Here is a 24,365-nt window from a genome sequence, read left to right as displayed (position 1 = left end):
AGAACAAAGGAACTAGATTACTACCTTGGCAAACAATTCTTGGCCATAAATCTCTCCACAGCAGAACCATATGTGTACATTTTAAAATTTAGACTCTAAAATTGTTTCTTTAGCCTATAATGTTAAGTGGAAACAACCAACACAGCCTTTAGAAATAAAACAAAGGTCACATCCATGATGAATTATTTTAAATGAATGCTTTGCTTTTATAAATCTTTAGCTGCTTCTCCAGGAGAACACAGTCCCCAGATCAGTCAGATCATCAGAAATGAACATGTTTATATGGCTGTAGTTTGCTGCATTTCCAGTACCTGAAACTTTACTCAATCTATTACCTTTAGCAGATATATCCTTATCAGCTCCCTCTGAGCGAGCAATCATTTCCTCCCCTCTCTGTTTAAGTGTCTCATACACTGGCTGAAGCTTTTCCAGATCCACCGACACATTCTTATTTTCACTGATTTGCTCTTTAATCTTCTCGACCTCTGCTGAGATCGAAGGTGGCTGCCTCAGACGTTCAACTATGCGTTTCAGACTCTCAAGAGTTGGATCTATCTTGTCATGAAACTGGGAGGGTGGTAAAGGACAGGAAGAAGTGGCAGAGAAATTAGAAAAAGCAAACCAAACCAAACCAAACAAACATCTGAAATTCCCTTGGAAAAAGGTACTTTAAAATTAACATATTTAACATTTCTATCCAACATACATTTGTGCAACTTGCAATACCCCCCTCATGGTTATACCCATCTTTAACATCTAAATTACAAAAATGACCTTGCAAAATGATACTTCCTCTCAAATTTAAGAATTTTACTGTGAACTCTGGTTTTGGTCCTGAGACACTCCGCCTGAAGATACTAAACAGCAGCATTTGCATTTGGTCCTGTGTAATTCACATAGGAATTTGTACCCTATTTTAGAGAGCCACAGCTTTCTGATTTCATCGTTTTAGAAATATATTTACCTTAATATTAAATACATCCATTTTCATATAAGGAGCAACATGCTGGCATACAACCACTGATTAAGATTTGATATGTAAGGTCATTCAAAAGGACACTTGTTAGTGCCCAGGTGATGCCTAGTGCAGTAAAGGTCCGTTACTGTCCGCAACTAAAAGCGCTCAACAGCGGGTATTATGTTCACCCACATTTGACTGAGCCCAGGTAGGTGTCCAGAAACTCAACTACAGCTGTTTTAACATTGTTCACCCTTTGGTCCAGGTCCAAAGTTAGCCTTTACCGCATGCTTTTGGATCCAGAGATTCCTAAAAATACCACTACACCCCTTTAAAGTTGGAGCAAGTAATTAATTGTGGTTGCATTGAATGATCCTGCAGGATCTACAAAAAGCACTCTGGACTACACCTGGGAAAAGTACTAGAAAGAGCATGGCAAAACAAGATTAACGTATGTGAACAAATGGCTACATCCTTTCTTTTCAAAGGAATATAGGCAATACAAATGTAATTACTTTTTCCCACCATACAATCCACTTCAAATCAGACTCTCTGACTAATATTACAGCCTCAGTGTTTTTGTTAGAGGTGTGAATATCACACAAGCCAGCAAAATGTGCTATGAAAGATAAGTAGTCTTCCCACATTCAAGACTTCTGCAAAACTGATTGTGGCAGCAAAAACTTTCAAAAGCGATAAAAACTGAAATTAAATTGGCAACATTCAACTCCAATTTTAGGAGACATATATTCCATTTTTAAGCTGTCAGTAGGCTTCCTTGTACTCATACTTCAACAAAGGAGACAAGGTGTTTGAGAATTTAAAAGGAAGAAAACACAAGTCATTACAACCTCTCATTCTGGCTCCATAGGTTACATCCTGCCTTTGATACATAATGCAATTTAATATAATTTAAAAGCTGAAGAGTTAAATCATTATTCTTCCAGGACTGTCTAGACAAACATTGACATAGCCATCATAATACAGAGCCCTGATAATATATGCTTATGTATCTTAATAAAAAAGGAGATTATATAAAATTACATTCTGGGCATTACAATGTTTTACTTTGCCAACTGCGTATACATTGACGTATATAAAATGTACCTTAGAGTACTGTATAAGTAAGTATTTTCTCAACATATTATTATATTCTAGCTGTTACCAAAAAATGCATTTCTTATTCTTGCTTTCAGTACTTAGCCAGCACAACATCTCAATGTCTATCACACATAAAGCAGGGACTCAAATATTAAGTAAATATCTTGATTTTCAAATGGGCAGGTCCAAATAGGGGGAGGACTAAACATTTATCATAAAAGGAAAAAAACCCACTGAATCTAAATAATCAGGCATCTTTAAGAGGTGTGAGTGAGGAAGCATTTTTATTCAGGTTTTTGTACACAGGTTTACCTAAGTTATTTTCTGAATTTGGAGTTGAGTAAAAGAATTTCAGTTTGGGTTTAAGAACAATTAACCCAATATTTAAAAGTCTCTGGAATGTGATACCTAACAATATTCTGTCAAGGTTCATTGCATTGGCTGATGAACCCAAGATACACAGCTTTTGTGAACTTGATCTGAATTTTATGCTTATGATGACATTTTGTGAGGTCTAACTTTGCTCTCCATAACAGTTCCAGCATTAGTTACATTAAGTTCTTGTGGCTCTGCAACAAAGAACACATGCTATTACTACTGCCAAACTACTCTCTAGTTCCATTGGCAGCTTTAGTTACAGTCCCTCACCAAGTTCTAGATATAACTATACTCAAGTTAACTGATCAGCACTCACACCCATGTACAAGCAAATTATCAGCTAGTAACAGACCAGCAAGAGAAAATGGAAAAGTGGAAATAAAATTGCATATTTTTAGACCAAATGTTCCTTTTTTTACTTTAAACTTAAGAAGCAATAACTTCTTGTCTGCAGCAGAGTCATAATACTGACCAATATATAAAATTATAACCTCTCAAGAAATAGAAAAATCAACACCATAAGCAGTGATATGAACATTCACAGGCCATTAAGTTGAAAAATCCAGATAAACCAACAGTTTAGTCTTGACATATACACATAAGATGATGATGTCGGTGTATCTTTCCATTTGAATGAATCCAATTATACTTTAAACTTAAATTCATACCTGGGTACACTGAGAAATGGCTTCATCCAGTGCCAGTGCTCGCTTTTTGACATCTTCCTTAATTTTACTGTAAAGGGTGTCAGCTGCCACATATTTCTCTTGGATAGAAAAACCTTCTCCTGGGCTCAGCTCCAGCAACTGAGGCCCAGTTTTGTTCATCTTATCTATATGAGGCTTGTGCTCAGCGATCAGCTCACGCAGTTGCTATAACAAACGAAACAACTTATCAGTTTTTTTTATGCTTGCACCACCACATTACAGCTGTCCACACTTCTGACACATCCAGCTGGCAAGAAATTCCAAATAAATACCCTTCATCCTAATGTAAAGCACAAATAATATCAAATAAAGTCAATGACTCCTCTGCCAGTGATCGTTCCCACTCTGACACAGTTACCCAGGCACAAAACATCACACTTGGAGATGCACTGGGAAAGTCTGTGTGATACTCTTGTAGGACATATGAATACAGGTAAAATATAAGATGCTAACTATGCATATGATTCTGGCAACAGACATTAATCATATTTAGCACCTATATTGACAGAAATGGCAACAATACTCCAGACGTGTGTAACACCACCATGCATGTACTTTTCGTGTTGATATTTGTCACTTGCCACAAAGCCTTCTACTGAAGGACGTCACAGAAAGAGGTACTGGCATTGCAAGAAGTCACAAGGTGTCTTCCAGCTTGCCTAGGAATTTTGGTTTTGTTTACTTGCACTCATAGATCTGACAGAGGAAAAGGTTTTTCTTTGTGGGAGTAGCCTGATCCTTCCCTCCAGTTTTATTTATTTTCCCAGTTCATCCCTCCTTTTTCAGGAAAATCCAGCTGCCTTGTGAGGCACTCTCTCTCTCTCGCTGCTGTGAACTCCATTCGTTTCTACCCTATAGCCCCTGTGCTGGAACATGAGAGGCACATGCTCTGTTCCTCCCAGTGCAGAGTTTGTTTAAATTATGAAGACACAGGAAAGGGCCTATATCAGTCTCAGTATAAATAAATCCTCTTCAATTAAGGTCCTTCCCTTAAAAAGAAATCCTGATTCTGGCATGCTTACTTGCTCCTCCTCAGAAGACAAGAGGTTGAGAAGACTGAAAAGACAGTGACCATGACTCTCCACTGTCCCCTGATGACAAAACACTAATGAAAACACAAAAAAACTTGACTATAGCTACATTCTGAGAATGTAACTCTATAGCTTGCAACAAGAAAAGGAATGTTGACTAGCAGAGAAGAGGAAAAGACAAAAGTAAGAACAGTTTGAAAGTTCTTCAAAAATAACTTCGTGCATTTTGGTTTTGTGCAAAAATAGATGATCTGACACAAGGCCACAAGAGCGCACGTTTCTGGGTCCAAACCTGATGCTAGTGCTCTGCCCACAGCTCAGCTCAAACCAAACTGACTGCATGTTATTCACAAAGAATAAACTCAATGAATTCCATGACTTGGAACAAAGATAGTCATCAGTAAATACATCAGAACAGAAATGTAAGTGAATATATAGAACTGTTTTCAATTAATATTCAGAACCTTCTTCCTTTTTTTTTTTTTTTTTTTTTAAATAGAACAAGAAATGATTTGGTCTTCTCCATGACCTACTATTGGGTAAACAATTCCACTAAACAAGTATTTTGGATCAGATTATGTGTGAAAACTGTCTGACACTAATTTTCTACTTAAACAAATCTCAGCTAATGGCATAGCCTAGGGAAAACTCAAAAATAGCTCATCTGAGGGGTCTCTCATGCAAGCAGGATGATTAAAGTAGATGGGGAACAATCCTGTAAGTAAAGCAAACATGATTTGGTTCACAGTGACTAATCAAGATAGTTCGTAAAGCCCATGTCATAGAGCTAGTCTTAGTAGAGCATGTTTGTTCATTGTGGACATAAAAGAAAGACAAATTAGTGAAGCCAGTGTTTACCAGTTCATAAAAGTGGCACATCTTCATCAACTAGTCTAGAGTAAACAAGACTTTGAAGACAGAGTTCATCCTATCTAACGTGAGTCACTTAATTGAGGCAGCTAAAACAAACAAAAAAAAAGAGTTACTCTATGCTCAGTAGGGAGAGACAGGTATCTCCAGTAGCCATGGGGGCTTTGCACGTGTCAAAATCTGCTCATTTTTCATCTTGCTAGGATAGATCTGATTCCAAGTGATACTAGTAGCCATATATGAAACATACAGATTTTTATCCCAGCTGATTATTCCTCCATGTCAGAAAGGCCACATGGTGACCAGCCTATAACACTGTTGCTTCTGTGTTGTGATTGTATGGTAAACAATTATTTAATTATTACATAACAAAGATACTTGACATGATAAATTATTACAGGGATGGGCTGGAACTCAAGCAATCAATTCTTGGCCCTCTTAACTGTCCACCTTTCTGGTTCAGCTAAGTTTAGTTTCAATGCCACCAACAAAACAAAAGCCACACTTTTTACATGCACATAAGATCAACACGTGTGCATATTTGTATACAGACTGCACATAAAGGCAGCATTTCACTTTCAGCACACTGACAGCAGGCACTCTAGCTCTCCAGATAGTCATGTTTTATCTTCTTTTGTTTCTTGCTACAACATCCCATGCCTCTTCTTCCCGTTTATGGGTTTGGCTTGTTCTAATACTGACATAAATGTGTACTTTTAAATATACTTCTTAACTTTTAACTTTTGTGTGCTCATTTTTCTCACTAAAACAGCAATTTTTTCCCTTTAGCCCTTTTTTATGCTTATACATTGTTTGCTGCCTTTCCCAGAGAATCTTGTTTGCATGTACAGCTTGGGAAACAGTAGAGGTATGACTGAAAATGTATTTATTTTGTATTATTATTTTAAATAATTATTTTTTCAACTGAAGTATAACTGTCTGGATTTTAAGCTTTTAGCAGAGTAACCCACAGTTCTAAGCAGAATGGGCTTCTGACACTCTGCTTTCCAAAACTGGCAAAATGCTTACCCTATGCTCTTCTTGTTGTTGCTTTAAAGTCTCATATTCGAGGGCTGGAGCAGGAAGCTGAGAGATGATCATTTCTGTTTCAGTTAACCATGGCCAAAGCTCTTCATAAGTCTCCCAGAACTGGTTAACCAGGGACTGAGCCCGTTCCAGCTGGAGGTTTCTCTCAGAGTTCATTTGACAGACTGCATCGTATTTCTGTAAAAGGCTTTCCATTTTTTTCTGTAACACAACATTAACAAAAAGTAACAGTGTATGTTTTTTCCTCATCTATTACCTTAATTTCTAAACAATCTTTGATAATTATAGTGCCAAACCCCAGTGAACAAAATAATGATAAACACAGATACTGTAGAGACATTAAGGTGGATAAAATCAATGATGTGGGAGATAGGAATCTGGCAGACTACTTTCAAAGTAATTAAAACATATTTAATGACAGTGACATTTACAAATAACACTTTGTTCATAGGGCTTCCAGTCAAGCTGCAAATGACTTCAGTGCAGATCTTAGCCCTGCTTCCTTACTGAAGACACTCATCTCCAGTGACTCTTGGCAGAAACTAAATTTTCTGCAGCATTTCTACATCAAAGTATCATGAACCATAAACACTTTTTTTTGATCTGGCAAGATAATAGCATATACTGTTGTGCTTGTAGCTTACAAGCGTGCAACAGAAACAACAAAACATTATTTTTCAGCTTAGCATACATTAACAAGGATGTGTTATCATTAATAATATGATAGAACTACAAGGCTTAAACATTATAAATCTACTGTAATTTGGGCATGTGATAATAATAGAAAGTCTCAACTAGCTATACATTTTTTTCTGTGGAAGGCTGCCCATGTTATCATTTTTATGAAATATTATATGCTGCAATGCACATAAATGCTAACCTTGGAAAATCTAGACATATAAGCAAGACACAGAATGTGAAGTAAAGAATCTTTTTTGGCAGAACAAGATATCCTTTCATTTGTTATGTCTTGCATGTAAATTAAGTATAGAGATGCTATCCAAAGGACAAAACACAGCCTAACACATAGCTATACAGTATTTTTGACAAATACAAATATTTCATAGAGACTCACATAAAACTGCTCTCCCTTATGACTACAGTTTCATAGACAGAATCTCTCATCTATTTTAAATTCACTTAAGAGCAAATCAAATTTATTCAGAGATCATATGGCAAAGCTCAATTAGTGAAAAATTATTGTCCAAGGAGGGTGGTAACTGGAAGGACTAAGTTTACTCAACATATCCAGCCTCACAATATTTTAGCAAAAAAACCCAACCCCAAAACTAACTCATTCTTAAACATCAACATGAAAAATCTGTCTGTATATACACATATATATATAGCCAAAACATCACGCTCTGTGTGTGTGTAATAAGCAAAGGCATAAGAATGCCTTTCACGGGCTACGTCAGTCAACAGGTTGGAAGAATCTTGGCAAGTGAGGCCCACACTGAAATCAGCAGAAATGACTGTCAAGCTTCACGTGGAGGTGCGGTGCCACTGAATCTGGCACAGCGATACACACGCCCAGAGCATCACTGAGCCAAGAGAACTGGGGAAGATCAACAGCCAGATTCTACACACACCACCCCAGATGACTAATACCTATTCACTCCATCTTCCATTGGCTAACATAGTATTTACCAGGGATGAAGATGACAAATGGGGCTCCAAATTAGTGTCAGGCAATGAAGCAAGTACACAGTGTTTGCTCATTGCACATCCTGAAGGAAGAAGAGTGATACACAACCGCACTACTTCTAATATTACAATCCCCAGACTAGAAGCAGCTGTAATTAAAGCTTTTTCATTCGTATTTAAAAAAAGACAGTATAGGAACCCTTCTACTTATACATTGTCTGCACATCCACTGTTGTAGCTGCAATTTAAGGAACTTTACCTTCATGGTCTGCTTCTCTTCTTCAGTGCACGTATTCATAATCTTATCCCCAGATTTAACAAGTTCATCTATAATATCTTTGTGCCTCAGAATCTCCATGGTAAAAGCCTTCAAACACAATAAAAATTGGTCAGCAAAAAAAACCCACAACAGACTGCATGGAGCAAAAACTGTTTTTGAAACTAAAAATTAAATAATGCCAGTACATTTTCTAGATGGAGAGCGTGGCGGCCAATAATTAATATGACAGTTGGAAATGCATTTCTTTTACCTTTTGAACTTGTAGCTGAGCTGTGGTCTGGTCTTGCTCAAGCCTAATATCACCCAGAGACATTAGTTTCTTTTCTGTTTCTGCAATCCAGGCAAATTCAGCATCAGCTGCTTGATCAAACTAAATGAGGGAGACATGAACTAGTTCAGCGCTTCTACAGACATGAAATTAGAATGACTGTTTCAAAAATTTTAAAGAAGATGAAAAAGCATATTTTGAATTGTTAAAAAGACAGCGGCTCACTTTCCATATGAGGTTTTTAAACAAATGAAATACAAAGCCCAAAATGGTTCTGAGGGACTGTAATACAAACAGCTTAATAAATAAAGCGTGACAAAGCAACAGAAGCAAATATATTTTTCCAAAGCCTACAGTTCTTTAACTGACATAAGAAAATAAAAACAGTTATAATTTCAAAATTCTAACCAGACTGTTTATTTTCATTTCATTGTTCTTCCACGTGTCTTCTCCATATCTATGTTTATTATTACTGTCAGTGTTGCAATTATCCCATGAAACAGTTGTTTGATCTTATCCTTTTAATCTTAAGAGCCGCTTTGGTATTAAATGATAAAGGTAAAACAATCGCAATTCAATGAAGTCAGCGGAAGAACTTCACTGAATTCAAAGAAGACAAAACTTCACCCAAAACTAGACCTTGAATTAAATGCAAAATTTACTTGGGGCATTTGGGTACAGCCAGTCCTTTTCCTAAAAGATTAACTTTTGACTACCATTTAATCAACACTTAAATGTTTCAGAAATTACCTCAAACCACTAAAGTAATGAGAGGATTTAAAGCATGAGTTTTTTACCAATTTGCAAAGGAAAGTGTGAGATTCTGAAAAGTACTACGTGGGGATCTAATACTAATCTAATAAATGGCATGTATCTTAGCACACACACTCTGCAGTACTCAACAGGAACAGCTTTGAGCCTAAGCCATAGAGAAATATTACATGGGAAGATCAGTTGCACAAAACAGCCATCGTAGAAACTACTAAGAACTTATTTATTTATTTTAAACTCTAACCTCTGCTGCAATTAGCTGAACACTAATATGGCTCTGAGATATTGTGATAGTCTATCAAGACGTTTTAGGCCAGAACCTGCTACTTGTGTTGTTGATAACTACACTTTCCTCAGAAGTCTCTTTCTGACCACACTCAGTCCCTCTTTTCTTTTAAATCTGTTGGCCTGTGGCTCTATGGCTGTAGAGCACAGCAGCCCTGCTCCTGTAACGTAGCTGGAGTTCACTTCAGACACTAAATCAGTCTTGTCTTAGCGGTTAATCATGAGTCATACAAAAACAAAAGAAGCAGTTCTGAGATTTCATTCTTTATGAGTCAATCTTTTTCAGCCTTTATAATCCATTTGTTACATGAAAGAGAACACAAACATTCTTTTTCACTGTATGTCACTTCTCATTTAAAGTAACAGAAGGTAAGTTTTGTCCTAAATATTGTGACTTCCTAATAGAAAGGTATGTTCTGAAACTATCAGTATGGTAAACATTAGCACGAAGCACATGCACCAGTGGTAGTTAAATCCTGGCATTAGAAACTGCAGCTCACAACCAAGCTCTTCAGAGCCCAGCTATTTATGGTCCACATCAAGGAAATGAATGTGGTGATTTCAAATGCGTCAGATGTACAACTTAACTGCAATGTGCCTTCCTGATACCTAATATGCATGGCTATTTAAGTAATATTGAGCAAATATTTAATGGAAATAACAAAATCAAGGCATGGCAGTGAAACTTCTAAAACTTCTAGGTTACATAGCATCAAGGAAAGACAGGCCTCTCAACTCCATTTCCTGAAGGTATAGGATTTCCAACCTGTGCTGTTCAAATATAACATTAAGAAATAAAAAGCACAAAACTGGTACTTTGAAGTGTTTTCTTCCCATCATGCATGACAGTTATTCATGAGCTTTAAGTGTCACTTGAGCCACTATAAAATCACCTGTTTCACCACCACCAAGTTTAACCAAGCATAGTGCATTGTGGTACTTTTTCTTCTAAACAGGAGCAACTGACTTCTGAATATGCTGACACTGTGATTTGCTCCCTGAATGCTTTCTAAAGCACTCTCTGTAGCTTCTTTAGAGTGAAGAACAAGTAAGCCAAATGTAGAATATGACCTGTTTCTTTGTAGCACCCCTTGCACTACAGTAAGACACCGACCAATGCCTTCACTGTTGAGAAACAAAGACTAAAACATGTAGTTGAATTTAACTCTAAGGTAATTCCATCCATCTGGGAGCATTTTGCCCAGGTTGAGCAAAAGAGGCTGTTGCATTAGTCTATTAAGCCTTCCAGCTTCCGTTCACAACACGAACCAATATGCTTACCTGTTCAGATAGCTTATGGCATTGGTCACGCTGGCCCAGTAATGTCTGGCACAAACACCACACTACTCCCATGGAACCCCCAAGTTCTTGGTGCCTTTATCCTCCACTCACAACTTTTTAGTAGTACAGGCACTTAAACAATTGCCACAGCATAAACTTACAGAGCACTAGCTTCTCCAAAAGTATTCTTTATTTTGCATTGTCTTTCTCGGAGATAAACGGAAATTAGCTTATCCTTCAGTTGAAGTGTGTTGATTCATTTGATAATTTATCACAACATACAGAGTACAGGAGTATATTGCAGTGCTGTGAGCTGGGCTGAAGTGGAGATTAGGGATACACAGGACTAGGATGCAATGTGTCCTCTTAACGTCAGTTAGTGGAGCAGCAGCTCTGGACCTTTCATGCCTGGACCTGAATCTGCTAAACTTGTGCTAGGGGATGCAACATACTTGCATAATTCAGAAAAGTTGAAGGAGAGCCAACATATACTCTCTTATCTCAACTTATCACTCACCAAAAAAAAACCACCCTTCATTTTTGGGAATTTGGTTAATGACACGAGATAACATTCACAGCAAACTCCTTAAAAAGTTAAACATGGAGTTATTTTTAACCTTGGTTATAAGGAGATCTGAGTTACTGCCAGCCTCTTTCAGTCAGCTTTCAACAAACTTTGAAAATGTCACACATGCTTTCTCCTTGTCCAGTTACAACTGTTTATGGGAATGATTAGCAGAAACAGAAATCTCCACCAATATTTTTATGCCTGAACTGTAGGCAGACACTGGAAAATTTTGTCTCCATGATGCATTTTTAAGCAAGGAGCTTAAATATGGGACTATTTAATGATGAAGTTAAGAGTGCCAGTTCTCAAAGAGTACCCCTATGTATACATCTGTGCATGTCCAGAAACCTCCACATTTTAAATTACTCAGTTTTTGAGCCCCAAGAAGAAAAACATTGTGGATATGAATAAAAGCAAATGTTATTTAAAACCTCCACCATGGCCTGAGCAAGATGATTCAGCTTTTAATTGTGGAAAGTACGGAGGAGCTAGACAACCAGCTGATGCTAAAAGGTGTAGCAAGGGGGCAGGGGATCTGGAACGTATTTGACAATGTGATCTGCAAAAGACACAGACCATTCAGTTCTTACTTAAGCAAACTCCCACTTAGGGAGCCACAGGATAGTTACAGCCATTTTAACTACAAGACTGATATTTGTGTCGAGAAAAAAGCAGACAACTACAATGTACAGCTCAGCTGAGTTCTGGCATTCATATCTTAACAGTGGAGTCCCATTCTACTCAGCCTTTTGTTGCACAGGCACAGCAGGTGTTTGGGAACATTATTAAAGGACATCTTTTGTCCTGGTACAAGTTAGACACTGTTTCTGCCCAAAAAGCAGTTTTCAGTACCTGCTGGGATCTCAGGATGGCAGCATCAATCTCATCCACCTTCTGAGCGATCCTGTCACTCACTAATCTGTATCGTTCGTTGTCTTCTGTTACCATCTTGTCAAGCCCCTCTCTGGCCCTCCATGGCACCAGCTCCAGGAAGGCACTGCCAACTTCGTTCAGAGTGTCCAGCAAACTTTTGTTGTTCTTTGCTTCTTTTTTCAGCTCCTGAAAAAAGCCATTTAAAGTAAACATGCGAGCGTATGAGCTGAAAACACACAGCTTGCGCATTTCTTTTTCTTTTTCAACTACTCCATGAGTCAAGAACTGAAGTGTTTTCCACACAAACCAAATGGATAAATTAGCACACTTAATTTCAGCTCAGTTGCATTAGCTCTTTGATACTGTACGTTGTTTGACAGAAAAGTGGGTGATTCTTGATAAGAATTTTCTACAGAATATATCTCAAATGTATTTCTCCAGTCAGTATGGCAGTCTGAAATTCTTTGTAATGTTGTAAGAGCTGGTAATACTTCATGAAGCAATCAAAGAAAATGAAACTAACAGATAATCTTTGCAATCTGCAACTGCACAAGGGACTAATTCACCAGCAAGTGAAATCAGGCACACAATAAAGAATATATGATGAATTCAAGTGACTTCTTACATAAGCACTGGCTGGATTAAATTCCAATCAAATCATCACACAATACTTCAGAAACGAGTTTTTACTTGTACAGAAACCCCCCCCACTGTTTCTTTTCTTTTTGTATACCTCAGAAATTTAATGGAAAGAAGGGGTTTTTAAGCTCCCCCAAAATACTGTCTGCACCATCCAGTTTATACTGCAATTTTTCTTTTGAAATAAATAATGTTAAATGAGATTAGTAATATGTATTATAAATGCTGACTCTTCTTACGCTTTACAGGATTTTATCCATGTCACAGCTAAAGAACCAAAATAACTTTGTTTGACAATCTAAGAGTTTTCCCAGGATTAGGTAGCTGCTTAAATAAAAACGAAATGTTGTGCTTCTCTTGTGCTAAAAATAAACCTCAGCCCAATTTCATAAGTGATTTTAACAGATGACTCTGGAAAGTGAGTTTGATTCTTAACTACTGTTACATTTAGTCAAACGATCTGATGTCAAAATTAGTTATCCACAAAACATCTCCATGCCAAACAAAAGTTAACACAAACCCTACATGAATCATACAGCAATAATTCACAGGTTCTAAAACCTACTTTTTGTCTTTCTTGTACTTGGCTTAACTCTTCACCCGTTGGTAACTGAGTTTCATAGGACAGTAACTCCACCTCCACTTCATCAAGCCATTTGCAGAGTTGCTCGTGAGTTGAGTGCAGTTGACCTGCAAGCTGTAGAGCCTGCTCTAAGGTCTTGGATACATCAGAACACAATTTTGTAATGTCTTTGTATCTTGCTTTAATGCCTTCCAGTTTATCTTGAATTATTACAACTTCATCACCTAAAATATCAGAGGAATGTGATTTCCTGTGATCACAAATATTTACAAGCAAAAAAAAAAAAACCAAATCCCAGCCCCCACCTATTAAAGAAATCTCAATATTTATTTATAAAACAACCCAAACAAGCTGACAGGGTCAATCCTCAACTGTTGTAAATTATCCTCCCATCACCAAAGTCCACAGAGCTCCAAAGTTTACCTCAGCTCAGGATCTGTCCTTCTGTCTTTCTTCTACTCTACTGAACTATTGGAAAGTAAGGACTAGATCCAATACTTAACACAAACATTCTTAAAAAAAAATTCCACCCTTACATTCACAATACTTATTTTACAGTCTAAAAAGAACAATTCTAGAAGGGTTATTGAAAATGTGGGGAAAAAAAAAAAAAAAACAATAAAACACTAAGTAGATTTTCAACTACAGCAATATTTGGCATCACTGTACACCCTCTTTACTATCCATTTGAAACACAACTCAAAAGGCTAAAACAAAAGCAACCTACTGAAATTTATCAGCATATACTCAGATGTCATTATAGACTATGCATAATGTCCAAGTTTGGAACAGAAAAGGATAATACTCCCTGCCCCCAAGCATATGTGCGTCTTAAAGAGTTCAAGAACTTTACAAGTACTGGAAAATCCTGACAAATGTTGATCTACAGAACAGACACGTTGTGTACAACTGGAATGCAACTTTTCCCACAGCGTTAGCTCCAGTGGCTGAAGCTTTCCTCTCAGAGTAAAAGGTAGTCTGATCTCTCGCTCATCTGTGGATGCCTGCAGGGAATTGACTGTGTCCACTGCCAAACAGGCCTCCATTATGAGTAATGGCCAGAGCTTGCTATTAGGAATGGAATGCAGGTTCACTAAAATAATTTTCCACTAAAAATAATAAAGGATTCAAGGGCCAAATTCTCTCCAGGCAAAAAAAGACTTTTTCTCACTTACATTAACAGTAAAACTGGCACAAAAACATAACCTATCTTGACCTCAAACCTTTATTAAAATAAACAGCTATGCTGCTTTAACCAGCAAATATGGACTGATATTTACAAGTTCCACTTTAATTTGCTCATAAGCACTTAAAATACAAGAAAAAAATCCTGATGAATCATAGTTTTATATAAGCTCTCACCTGTTGTTTGCTTCAGAAGCTCTAAACCATTTTGTATAGCCAAATCAACATTTTGTTTTCTAAGAAGAATCTCTTCCTGAAGATCCTATGAGAAAAAGCCACTTGTGTTAGCAGATGTAGAAATTACACTATTTTTATTTGGAATTATTGCCATTTTAAACAAACTTTATTAATGAAAAATAAATGACGTATGGAAATATAAATCAAACTTAAAAATGAATTAAATAATAAATGAACAGAAATGAAAATACCAGTAGTTCAGAGTGCTGTTTCTCAAGCAGTTCTGTGTTGCAATCTTGGACTGACAACTTGCTCAGTTTATCATGGACTTCATTCAGCCAGTTCATCAGTTCAACTTCATCCTCCCCAAAAATCTGAGCATTGCTGTAAGCTTGCTGGAGAAGTTCAGACCTGCTGTTGCTCTTCTCTTGAATCTCAATGTATCGGGCCTGAGAAGAATCTAGCTTTTCCTGCACCATATCTTTATCTTCCCTGGAGCTCATAGTCTTTAGTGTCTGACCAGTGCTAATGGCCTGACGTAAACTCTTACTGTGAGCTAGGACATCATCTTCTAGGGCCTATAGTTTTTTAAATAATGAAGAATAATGGAAAAGAAAATCAGAAAAACATAAAAGAAACATAAGTGGAACTCAACAAAAACAGAACTAAAAAGGACATGTTGCCAACACAAATACATAAAATTCAAATTACAGAAAAAAAATGCAGTATGGTAAACCATAGGTACATCGCAACAGCTCTGCCAGTTGTGTTGCACTTTATGGCGTGTCTACAAAGAATGACACAAGCAAGTGTGTGGGTTGTATCTTACTTTATGCTGAGAAATTTGCTGCTCCAATTTGGAGGCCTGTGTTCCAATGGGTTCTGCATTTGCAAGCCTCTTCTCTGTGGCGGTCAACCACTCCACCAGTGGCTCCAGAGCTTCATGAAACTGCTGCGCTACCACTGAGATGCCTTCCAATTGACGGTTCCTATCAGCACACCAAGAGAAAGGTTATTTTTGTGATGAAGCAAATGTGAAATAGTAACCAAAAAAAAAAAAAATCCTTGAATACTTTGCAAAAAAAAAAAGAAATAATTATGTCTTACGGTAGGAACCAGTCATCAAATGAAATAGAAATATATCTATGATACACAATCACGATCAAGGTAAAAAATACTTTTAAAACCTCTAAAGTTGTTTGAAAGTCTTTTAGCCAACATGTAAGTTTTGCAAATAAAAATAATATTACCTTATTCATACACTTTTTGCTGAAAGCATTCTAGCACTCAATTCAGCAAAACATTCTTTTCTACCCAATTTGTATCGTTCTCAATTTTCTAGCTGTCTTTAAGTATAAAGTTACATTCCCTTGACTATTATACGTGTTTTAAAGTTGGGCAAAGGCTTTATTGAACCAGAACATGTTGTCATGCTTCCTCAGCATTGTAAAATATCTTTAAACATTTGCTCAATGATGTGAACAGAACTCCTTGGCTGTACTTTTGCATATCTTGTTCTGGATAAAACCTCTCAACGAAGTTAGTGAGACAATATTAATAAAGCACAGAGACTTGACCTCCAAAATAAAAAAAGCAGTATATGAAACATTTCTGTTTCAGATTATTACATTTCAGAGAAGACTCTTGATTACAGCAACCACTGCTGAACAAATATCACTCAAGCAGACTTTTAAGAGAGATCTGCCCTACGTGACAAACATCACAATATTGTCTCTCAAATGGGGATCTAATTCCAGATAAAAGCTATGTTTATACGTGATTCCCAAGGCTTATAAACCAGGTAGACTTGAGACAGCCTCAGAACACTCAGTGAAGTACTCTGCATAGATTTTAAAATCATCCTCAAATCTCTTCATGTCTAGAGACTGCCCAAGGAAAAATGGAGGAAAGATTGCAGCTAATAGATGTCCTGGGAAAAGTTGCAATTTGATTTTTAATTAAATATCACCAGACTGGGAGAATAATATTAAATTAAACATGACATCAACATTTACCCCAGGTAATGAGTCAGATTTCTTCAATTAAGGAAAAAAAAATAAAAAAAGGAAATGTCTATTAATGGTTGACTCTAACAAAATAATTGTATTATCAGTATGAGGTAACAAAAGAGGTTCTGAGTAAAGGAACTAGAGAGAGGCTACCAGAAGGACTAAGAGACAAAAGAGGTGAGTTCAATGCTACCCTAAGCTCTCAAATCTCAACACTCTTAATTGCAAAGCTTTGCTGTTCACTTAAATTCCTTTTCTTCAACTTTCCAAGTACTTTCTTGCTCCCAATAACATGTCTTTTTCAGGCCACCTCTTGTGCACACTCTACTCTCTACTCTGAACAAGGCCATCCTTTTCCAAATCCCCACACAGAAAACACGTTCAGCCACCCTTTCAACACAGATTTCTTCAAAGACACTTTACAGTTCATAACTTCCCAGGTATTTTATACCTCGACAACAACTCACAAATCTATGTGTGTGTATACACAGATACTGTGTGCATGTTTTTTGTTTTGTTTTTTAATTGGAACATGAATTGGACTGCATTGTCTTTAAGAGACAGCGTTTTCTCCGTTGCTAGAGTATATCTACATGCTTGGACGGTCCTTTTTCTTCTTGAGAACCAATAGAGCTCAGCACCTTGCATAAGTACATCAGCAACTGACAGTATGAGGATCTCCAAGTTGTAGAAACAATTATATGGATAATACCAAACAGAAAAAGAGAAGAGCTGAATGCCCCCTCATTATTATTATTAGCTAAGTGTAAAATTTGCACTTGATTCTATGCGAAACAGGTTCGTACATCACGGAACTTGCATTCTAATGCACTAACAGAGATAAAATATTCAGAAGATACACATACAATTAATCCCAGCAGATTGTAGCATCTTAGCCTAAAATTAAAAAAAAAAATTTGTTCTGTTCAAATCACTTCTCTCCACTTTTGCTTCAGAGAACCTATTACATTAACATCAAGGCACGATAATGTAATGTAATAACAAGAATGATAGTAATTACAAGATTTCACACTACAGAGTTCCCCATGCTGCTTCTAATAATCTATCACATGCTACATCTACATTTTTCAAATCTATGAAAGGATTTCAAATACCTTGTTTCAGCTTTACTGAGCAATGCATCCCATCGACTATCCAGGAAACTCAACTGTTTCAAGATTTTCACTCTATCAGCAGGTTCTGCTGACTCTGCAATTTTCTCCCCTTCACGTTTGATTACCTCAACAGTAGGCTTGCGGTCATCCAGCAGCCTCTGGAGAAGCTACAGAGAAAGCAACCAGGCATTAGGTTATTAATAAACACTGTAATAACACAAGTGTAAAAACACAAGGAGCTAGACTTCTTGAAAACCTGTTACAGCAAAAAGAAGTAAAAAGCAGTGCCTATACTGTGATGAAAGTATGAATAATGCTAATCAGAAAGAGAAACACACAACAACCCCTCCCCCCAACACATGTTCATTTTATTTTCTCAAGTGTTTTGCTATGGACAGCAGTTTCACCACACCCAACCAGCCATTCTGATATTTATAGAGACAGGAAAATAGATGTAAAAACTCTTGTATAATCAACTAATCACTTGTTTGAGATACAACTGAGTTCACTGACCTAGTCCAGTAAATTAACTTCTCCATGAAGAATAAAGCACACCACTGTCTAAAATCCTCCCTTCCTCCAGTCTCTGATTGCCTTTGGTAACATTAACATTTTGTCTCTGCAGATATCCCAACTTGACAACCTGTATTGACCATAACCTTATATTAAATCTCTGGGTGGCAGTGGGTCACACAGTCTAACTGCATGGAGTGTGTGTTTCATGAGATGCATTATGGTTCTTTCTTCTATAATCATTATGAAAATTTGCAAAAGTTGACAACACTGACAGCACTTCTACATTAGCACAGGCCATTTCCCAACTGCATTCCAAGTAATTACCAACAACAATCAGATTGCAATTAGGATCAAGAGCCAAGTATTTAAATCCATAATCTACAATTCAATTTACTTTGGAATTATTACAATGAAAATTTAATAGTTTTCATCTTCTACTTTCCAAAGGGTCGAACACTGTTTTTATGCTTTCTCTTTTTCCAATGGACCTCTAAAAATTCTTTCCAGATAGTGTTAATAATTCTAACCAGAGCTCAGCTTGCACAGTGTCACTCTTTGTCTTATGTCCCAGAAGACGAGCATCTCTGCCAATCCTGGACACATTCTTGAGTATCGAACAGATGACTGCTTTAAACACCTCAGCACACTTCAATGTAATGTAACAATCTTGAACAGATTTTATGCTTTGTCAAAGACGGGGAAATTATTCTCATTGATCCAGTGGAAGGAGAGATTTTCTGAACGCATTTCACTTACTTTCTGTTCTTGTATTTGGGCCTTCACAACTTTGAATTCAGCAGATGGTGGTTTCTGATTAGCCACAAGGTCTTCTGTATCAATGAGCCAGCTAAGCAGAGATTCGAGGGCATCCTGAAACCTTCCACAGTGAAGGAGGGCTTCCTGCAGCTGTGCAGCACGCTGGGCAACCTGGAAACAAGTACAGGATTGGACTGTGTTCACCTTTTTATTTCTGCAAAATAAGTAGCCAAAAACTGTAGAACATCTGGCAATATCACTAACAAGTACTCTCATTTTCATAGCTATTTGTAACAGCTCTATGGCACAATTTAGCATTAATCTCTTGGGGCTACAGATATGTAATGAAGAAGTTGACTGCCAGTATATCAGACTGCTCTAGTAGTCCTTTGCAAGAGATACTCCTGTTTTATATAGCTGCAGCATTATGAAACATACTGACAGGACATGTATGTTTCAGGGAGTCTTTATTTTCCTTATAGAAAGACCAAGCCAGAAACCCAAAGCAGCAACTCTTAATGAGAGGCAATAATCCCTTCAAAGGAAAAAGGAAATAAGAAAGGAGAAGGCCAATAGATGAACCACAGGTGTCTGAGGTTCTGCTGCACCACTCCTTCAGTAAGACAGACCAGGGGAAAATGAGCACTGGTTTTACTCCCCACCCTTGCCATCTTCCAACAGCACCTACTGCTGGAAAAGACCTCTTCAAAAGCAAAGAGAAACATCTATGGCCAGTTTCCCAAAGCAGTGGTATCTTCCAATGTCTCAAGCAACACAATTCTTAAGGGGCTATAAAAGGAATGTGCCGCTAGTCACACAAATCTGGGCTGCATCACTGCCCTGTGCAGGTACAACAGTGTTCATGAATGAACACAACAGAGTGAAAGAATGTATGAAGACTGAAGAACTACTTGAAAGTGGCTGGCTACAAATGACGTAACTACTTTTCCCATGAATGCGTCACAATTTCAACCTCTTTTATTGGGTTATCAGAATTCCCTGTTCTGCTCAAGCAGGAAGGAGCACATACTCCTAGAGGAGTCCTTCCTGAGTAAAGTCCAGGACAGACCTACAGAAAGTTTGACAAAACCTCATAAATCATAGCAATACCTCTGGCTATAACTGATATAAATCTTATCCTCAGAATTACCAAAGTGATTGTGTAAAGTAATATAATTCATATTCTTAGTGAATGTTTAATTTCCTGTATTTTGAAATATGTCAGCAAGCCAATAATCAAAAAGCAGAGCACAACAAAAGCAGAATAGTATACAAAATAATAACCTTCTTATTAAGAGTCTTCCATCGGGTGTTGACATCTTCAAGGTCATGTTCAAGGTTTTCTGTGTTGGTACTTTTAGCAGCACTTTGAATAAGGCCTTGACCCAACCAATTTACCTCCTGTTGTTTCACCTGAAGAGGTTCAATTTCTTCTTTCTGGAATACCTGCAGTTGAAATACAAGACACTCATGAAACATTTCATTTTCTGACATAAAATTCATCTGGTGGTTACACCACAGCACACAACAACAAGAAGTTGAAAATTGGTCTCTAGAAGAAAGGAAACCACTCCTCATCAAAACCTCCCTAAAAAAAAAAAAAATCTGAACAGAATAGACTCAATCTAAATGCAATACCTGACAGAGGGAAAACTACATACATTTCTGTGAGTAGTTTTAGACAGGAAGGAAAGGGAGAGAGAGAGGAGGGGAAGAATTTTTGAGAAAAAAAAAAAAGAAAAAAAAGAAAGCATTTCCAATAGAGAAAAAAATCTCAAGACTGGAGAAACTTATCCGTTTACTTATCTATCTGCAAAATCTACCATAAACTGGCGCAGAAGGGTTGTTAAGCTTCATCAAATAAACAAGCACACACACACCAAGAGAGACAACTGGGCATTTTTTTTCCAAATTAGGATAAAAGCAAAAGTTTTAAGTTAAAGAAGCAGTGAAGGAAGAGATATTTTAAGGTAGTTTTTAGGAAAATATAATGGTAGCAAGCGAGGAGGAGGCACTACAGATGCTGCTGAAACAGTATCCCAGCAAACGCCCAGGAGAATGGGTTTTCATTCAGAGGGTTATTCTTGCAAATTGCCAGGGCTTTGACAGTACCCAAACAGCAGTTTGAGCAGTTTTCTGTTTGCTTTATTTTACTCTTTCAGGTATTTAAGCTTTTCAGAGCCAGATTATTACCATTAGCAACAGCAATGTAAATCTCCATTTGTATTCAACTGCATTAGGCTGCACTGACACCAATGTCAATGAGATCAGAAAATGGCCTGAAGCCCCTGAATTAATTAACACAGGCCAGTGAAAAATAACCAATGAATAAACAATGCTAAAGAATGCTCAACTTTTGACCCTAAATCCTTCTATTTCTATAGCAGCATTCAGCTATTCAAAGAAACCTTTCTCAGCACCCCGGAAAGCCCAGATGACTTGGAACACACCAGCGCCTCCTCCTTTACACCAAACACAGTGTGGAAAGTGAGCGCTTGGACAGCAGCAGAGCTCAGGTGGCTGAGCACACTTCCACCAGCTTGACAAGTCAATCTAGAAGCTAGAGCAACTGCACTAAACACGAGGGGTAAAACAAATTAAGTACCCTTAAGAATTGTGTTCCTACGGATAAAGAAACCTGGAAACTATAGAACTGAAAAAAGAGTTGCACTGAAAGAGTGCAACCAGCTGGCTGCTCCCCGAAAAAGGAAAACACTTGTGTTTTTCTTGACTGTAGGGTAGGGAGGAGGCAGAATAATATTTCCACACAGAATCAATAACAAATTCTTCTTTTATGTTCCATAAAGCCTCATCTTCTGAGAGCAACGTCCTACCACAGGGAGGACTGATCTCCATAATCTGCCCTTTAAAAGAGTGTGCATACTTTGCAGAGAGAAGCTTAAAGTAAATTACAATTATTGCTGAGGCCAAAGTTTACCAGAACAACTTAGCAACAAAGCTTGAAGTATCTCAGATTTCAACCAGAGTGGGAAGAAAAAAATTACAGACCCGACACAAACACCCTTTCCTTATTACAAAGCTTCGCTTTTTACTCTCTTACCTCATCCACCACGCGCAAAGCACTGCAAGATCCTGTGCTTGTAAAATACTACTGTAACATCAGATTAGCCTTCTGGCATACAAATGCAAAAGGCAGCTTTCAGAAGAGGCGGTGAGCCTTTAATCTGCCTGCTTTGGAAACCACAATGATCTGATTTTGCTGCTTATACCTTGATGAACAAGGCTACACGGGCTGCAGCTGCCCTTGAATGGCGCTGCCTGTGACCGCATTCCCTGCAAACACCCAGCACCACGAGGGTGCACGGGGGAGACGCTCCAGTCGGGAGTAACAAGCATCAGCTGGGCAACACAGAACCCTGCCCCGCACAGCTGGAAGTGATTAGACCTCTCAGAATTTGCCCCCCACTCATTTTCTGAACTGACCATCTCACCTATTTTGGACATTCCACATGTGCAAATGACACTGATTACTGCAGCAGCTGAATTAATAAAAAAATGACATTTTTGCAACCGCAGCAAAACTTAAAGAAAGCTTTAAACAAATACCTTTAAAGCTGTGTTACAATTATTTACCAAATCTATAGATTTTTTTTTTTAATTACCTTGTTAGACAATAGGCCATTGCAGACCGTATCCAAGGTTTCTTGGATGCCAGTAGTCCAGATATTGCCTCTACTTCTCCCTGGGACAGCTTTTGGACAGTTTACAGTACTACCTAGCTCAAGCTGTTCAACAGAAAATGTTATTTCATTTGAGCCTGTACATGCTATGCTGGATTCCTCTGTATCAGATAAAATCTCATATTTTGCTAAATCCAAGTCACTAGCATTTACAGCAACATTTGCATAATTAACATCTATGTGATGATGTGCATCATGGACATAATCCTCCTCTACTGCTGTAACTTGTGTTCGAATTTTTTCATGAACTTCATATACATTTTCCACTTCATTTTTGTCGAGGGAAATACTTCTTTCATCACTTTGAAGAGGATCTTCATGTGACAGAGTTTTCTCTTTGAAACCTTCTAAGTGAGAGTATTTCCCACCCATCTCTTCCTTATCACTCTCACATGCCTGTACATTACTTGGTTTTACTTTTCCAGAGGGTAAAATGTCATGCAAAGTCAATCTGCAGCTTTCTTTGACAGGGACACTACTGCTTGCAAGCAGTGGGGTTTGCTGCTCTCTGCAAATCGCTGGGAAATAGGGTCTGAACTGACCTACTGCATGGATATCTTCTGCAGAAGATAAACTTTGTATTTGAGCTTGCTCCCCTGCTAACAGTGTGTCCTGTTTTTCTTCCCTTTCTGCTGGAGGGCTGCATAAACCAGAATCATCTTCTTCCGAGGTAAGAGAATTGGTACCCCATTTGCATTTGCCTGATCTAGCTGTATCTGACATATCAGCAGTTTCATTAAAGGAGGATTCACTTCTATTCGTGTAATCCGAAAAGTTGGGTGGAACAAACATTCTCCATGATCGCCTATGCTCTTTCTTTTCTGTGTGAGACTTTGCTTTGGGTAACCCAGCTGTCCGAATTATATCGCTGTTCAGTTTCAGAGCATCAAAGATCATTTTTTCATCTAACTTGTTAGCTTCACGGCTTCGGAGCTCAAAAACACTGGAAGAAGTAAGGGCACCATTGGAGCACAAAGTGCTGATGTCCAGCGTTCTGTGACTGTAGGGTAAGGTCCGGTCTGTGAAATGCCTCGAGGAGAGGCTGCCCTTGGAGCCCGAATCGATCTGTTCATTCAGCCGCACAGTGTCATAGATGGATCTCTGGGGAACGTAGCAGTCCTCAATATTTAGATCTTCATCTTCTTCCCCTTTGCCAACACAAGGAGGATTCTGTCGTAGACAGTCTGGCCTGCTAAGTGGCTTCCCCATCCTGAACGTATTCGCACAAGTACACCACTATACCTCTGTTTTCATGGATATAGGAGAAACATTCAAAAAACACTAGCACTCCGAAGAATTACAGTAAACTTGCCCTTAGAATAAGAGGCATAGATACAAAATATACATCATAACTTATGAGGTGGCTGAGGTCATTCATAATCAGTGCATCGGTTTAAATGCAGCTTTACCTGGATGTGAGGTTTCCCCCCCTCCCCAGAATACAAAGTGCTTCAGTAAGAAAGTAACAAAAGTCTTCCAATGTCACAGAAAAACAAAGTATAGCAAAACCCAGCAATGGCTCGAGTATTTCAAACACTCCACAGAAGGCTTCACTTATTTTTTCGGGTCAGAATCTTTCTTTGAAATCTCCCAAATAAGCCCTCCAAATGAACAAGCAC

The 24,365-nt window shown here is 37.9% G+C and overlaps 1 protein-coding gene across 22 annotated transcripts in view; it reads right to left on the bottom strand.

Moving 5' to 3' along the window:
* The window catches only part of DST (dystonin), a 306,806-nt gene that overhangs the window by 47,214 nt on the left and 235,227 nt on the right, over positions 1 to 24,365 (bottom strand). For all 22 annotated transcript variants that reach the window (XR_014183507.1, XM_082047199.1, XM_082047216.1 and 19 more), the window contains 13 exons: positions 20,330 to 20,491; positions 19,046 to 19,216; positions 17,774 to 17,940; positions 15,479 to 15,638; positions 14,901 to 15,227; positions 14,650 to 14,734; positions 13,270 to 13,511; positions 12,045 to 12,251; positions 8,270 to 8,389; positions 7,999 to 8,106; positions 6,075 to 6,293; positions 3,106 to 3,309; positions 336 to 567 (listed from right to left, as the gene is read on the bottom strand). Coding sequence is in view for 21 of the 22 variants with exons in the window: in XM_082047199.1 (XP_081903325.1) it covers positions 336 to 567; positions 3,106 to 3,309; positions 6,075 to 6,293; positions 7,999 to 8,106; positions 8,270 to 8,389; positions 12,045 to 12,251; positions 13,270 to 13,511; positions 14,650 to 14,734; positions 14,901 to 15,227; positions 15,479 to 15,638; positions 17,774 to 17,940; positions 19,046 to 19,216; positions 20,330 to 20,491 (2,404 nt within the window). In the remaining variant the exon portion in view is untranslated. The remainder of the gene's footprint in view (positions 1 to 335; positions 568 to 3,105; positions 3,310 to 6,074; positions 6,294 to 7,998; positions 8,107 to 8,269; positions 8,390 to 12,044; positions 12,252 to 13,269; positions 13,512 to 14,649; positions 14,735 to 14,900; positions 15,228 to 15,478; positions 15,639 to 17,773; positions 17,941 to 19,045; positions 19,217 to 20,329; positions 20,492 to 24,365) is intronic.

Source organism: Streptopelia decaocto (assembly GCF_964273445.1).
Source record: "Streptopelia decaocto genome assembly, chromosome: 3".
NCBI lineage: Eukaryota > Metazoa > Chordata > Aves > Columbiformes > Columbidae > Streptopelia > Streptopelia decaocto.
Note: the sequence above shows the minus strand (reverse complement) of the source record. Positions and strands in the feature narration are given on the sequence as shown.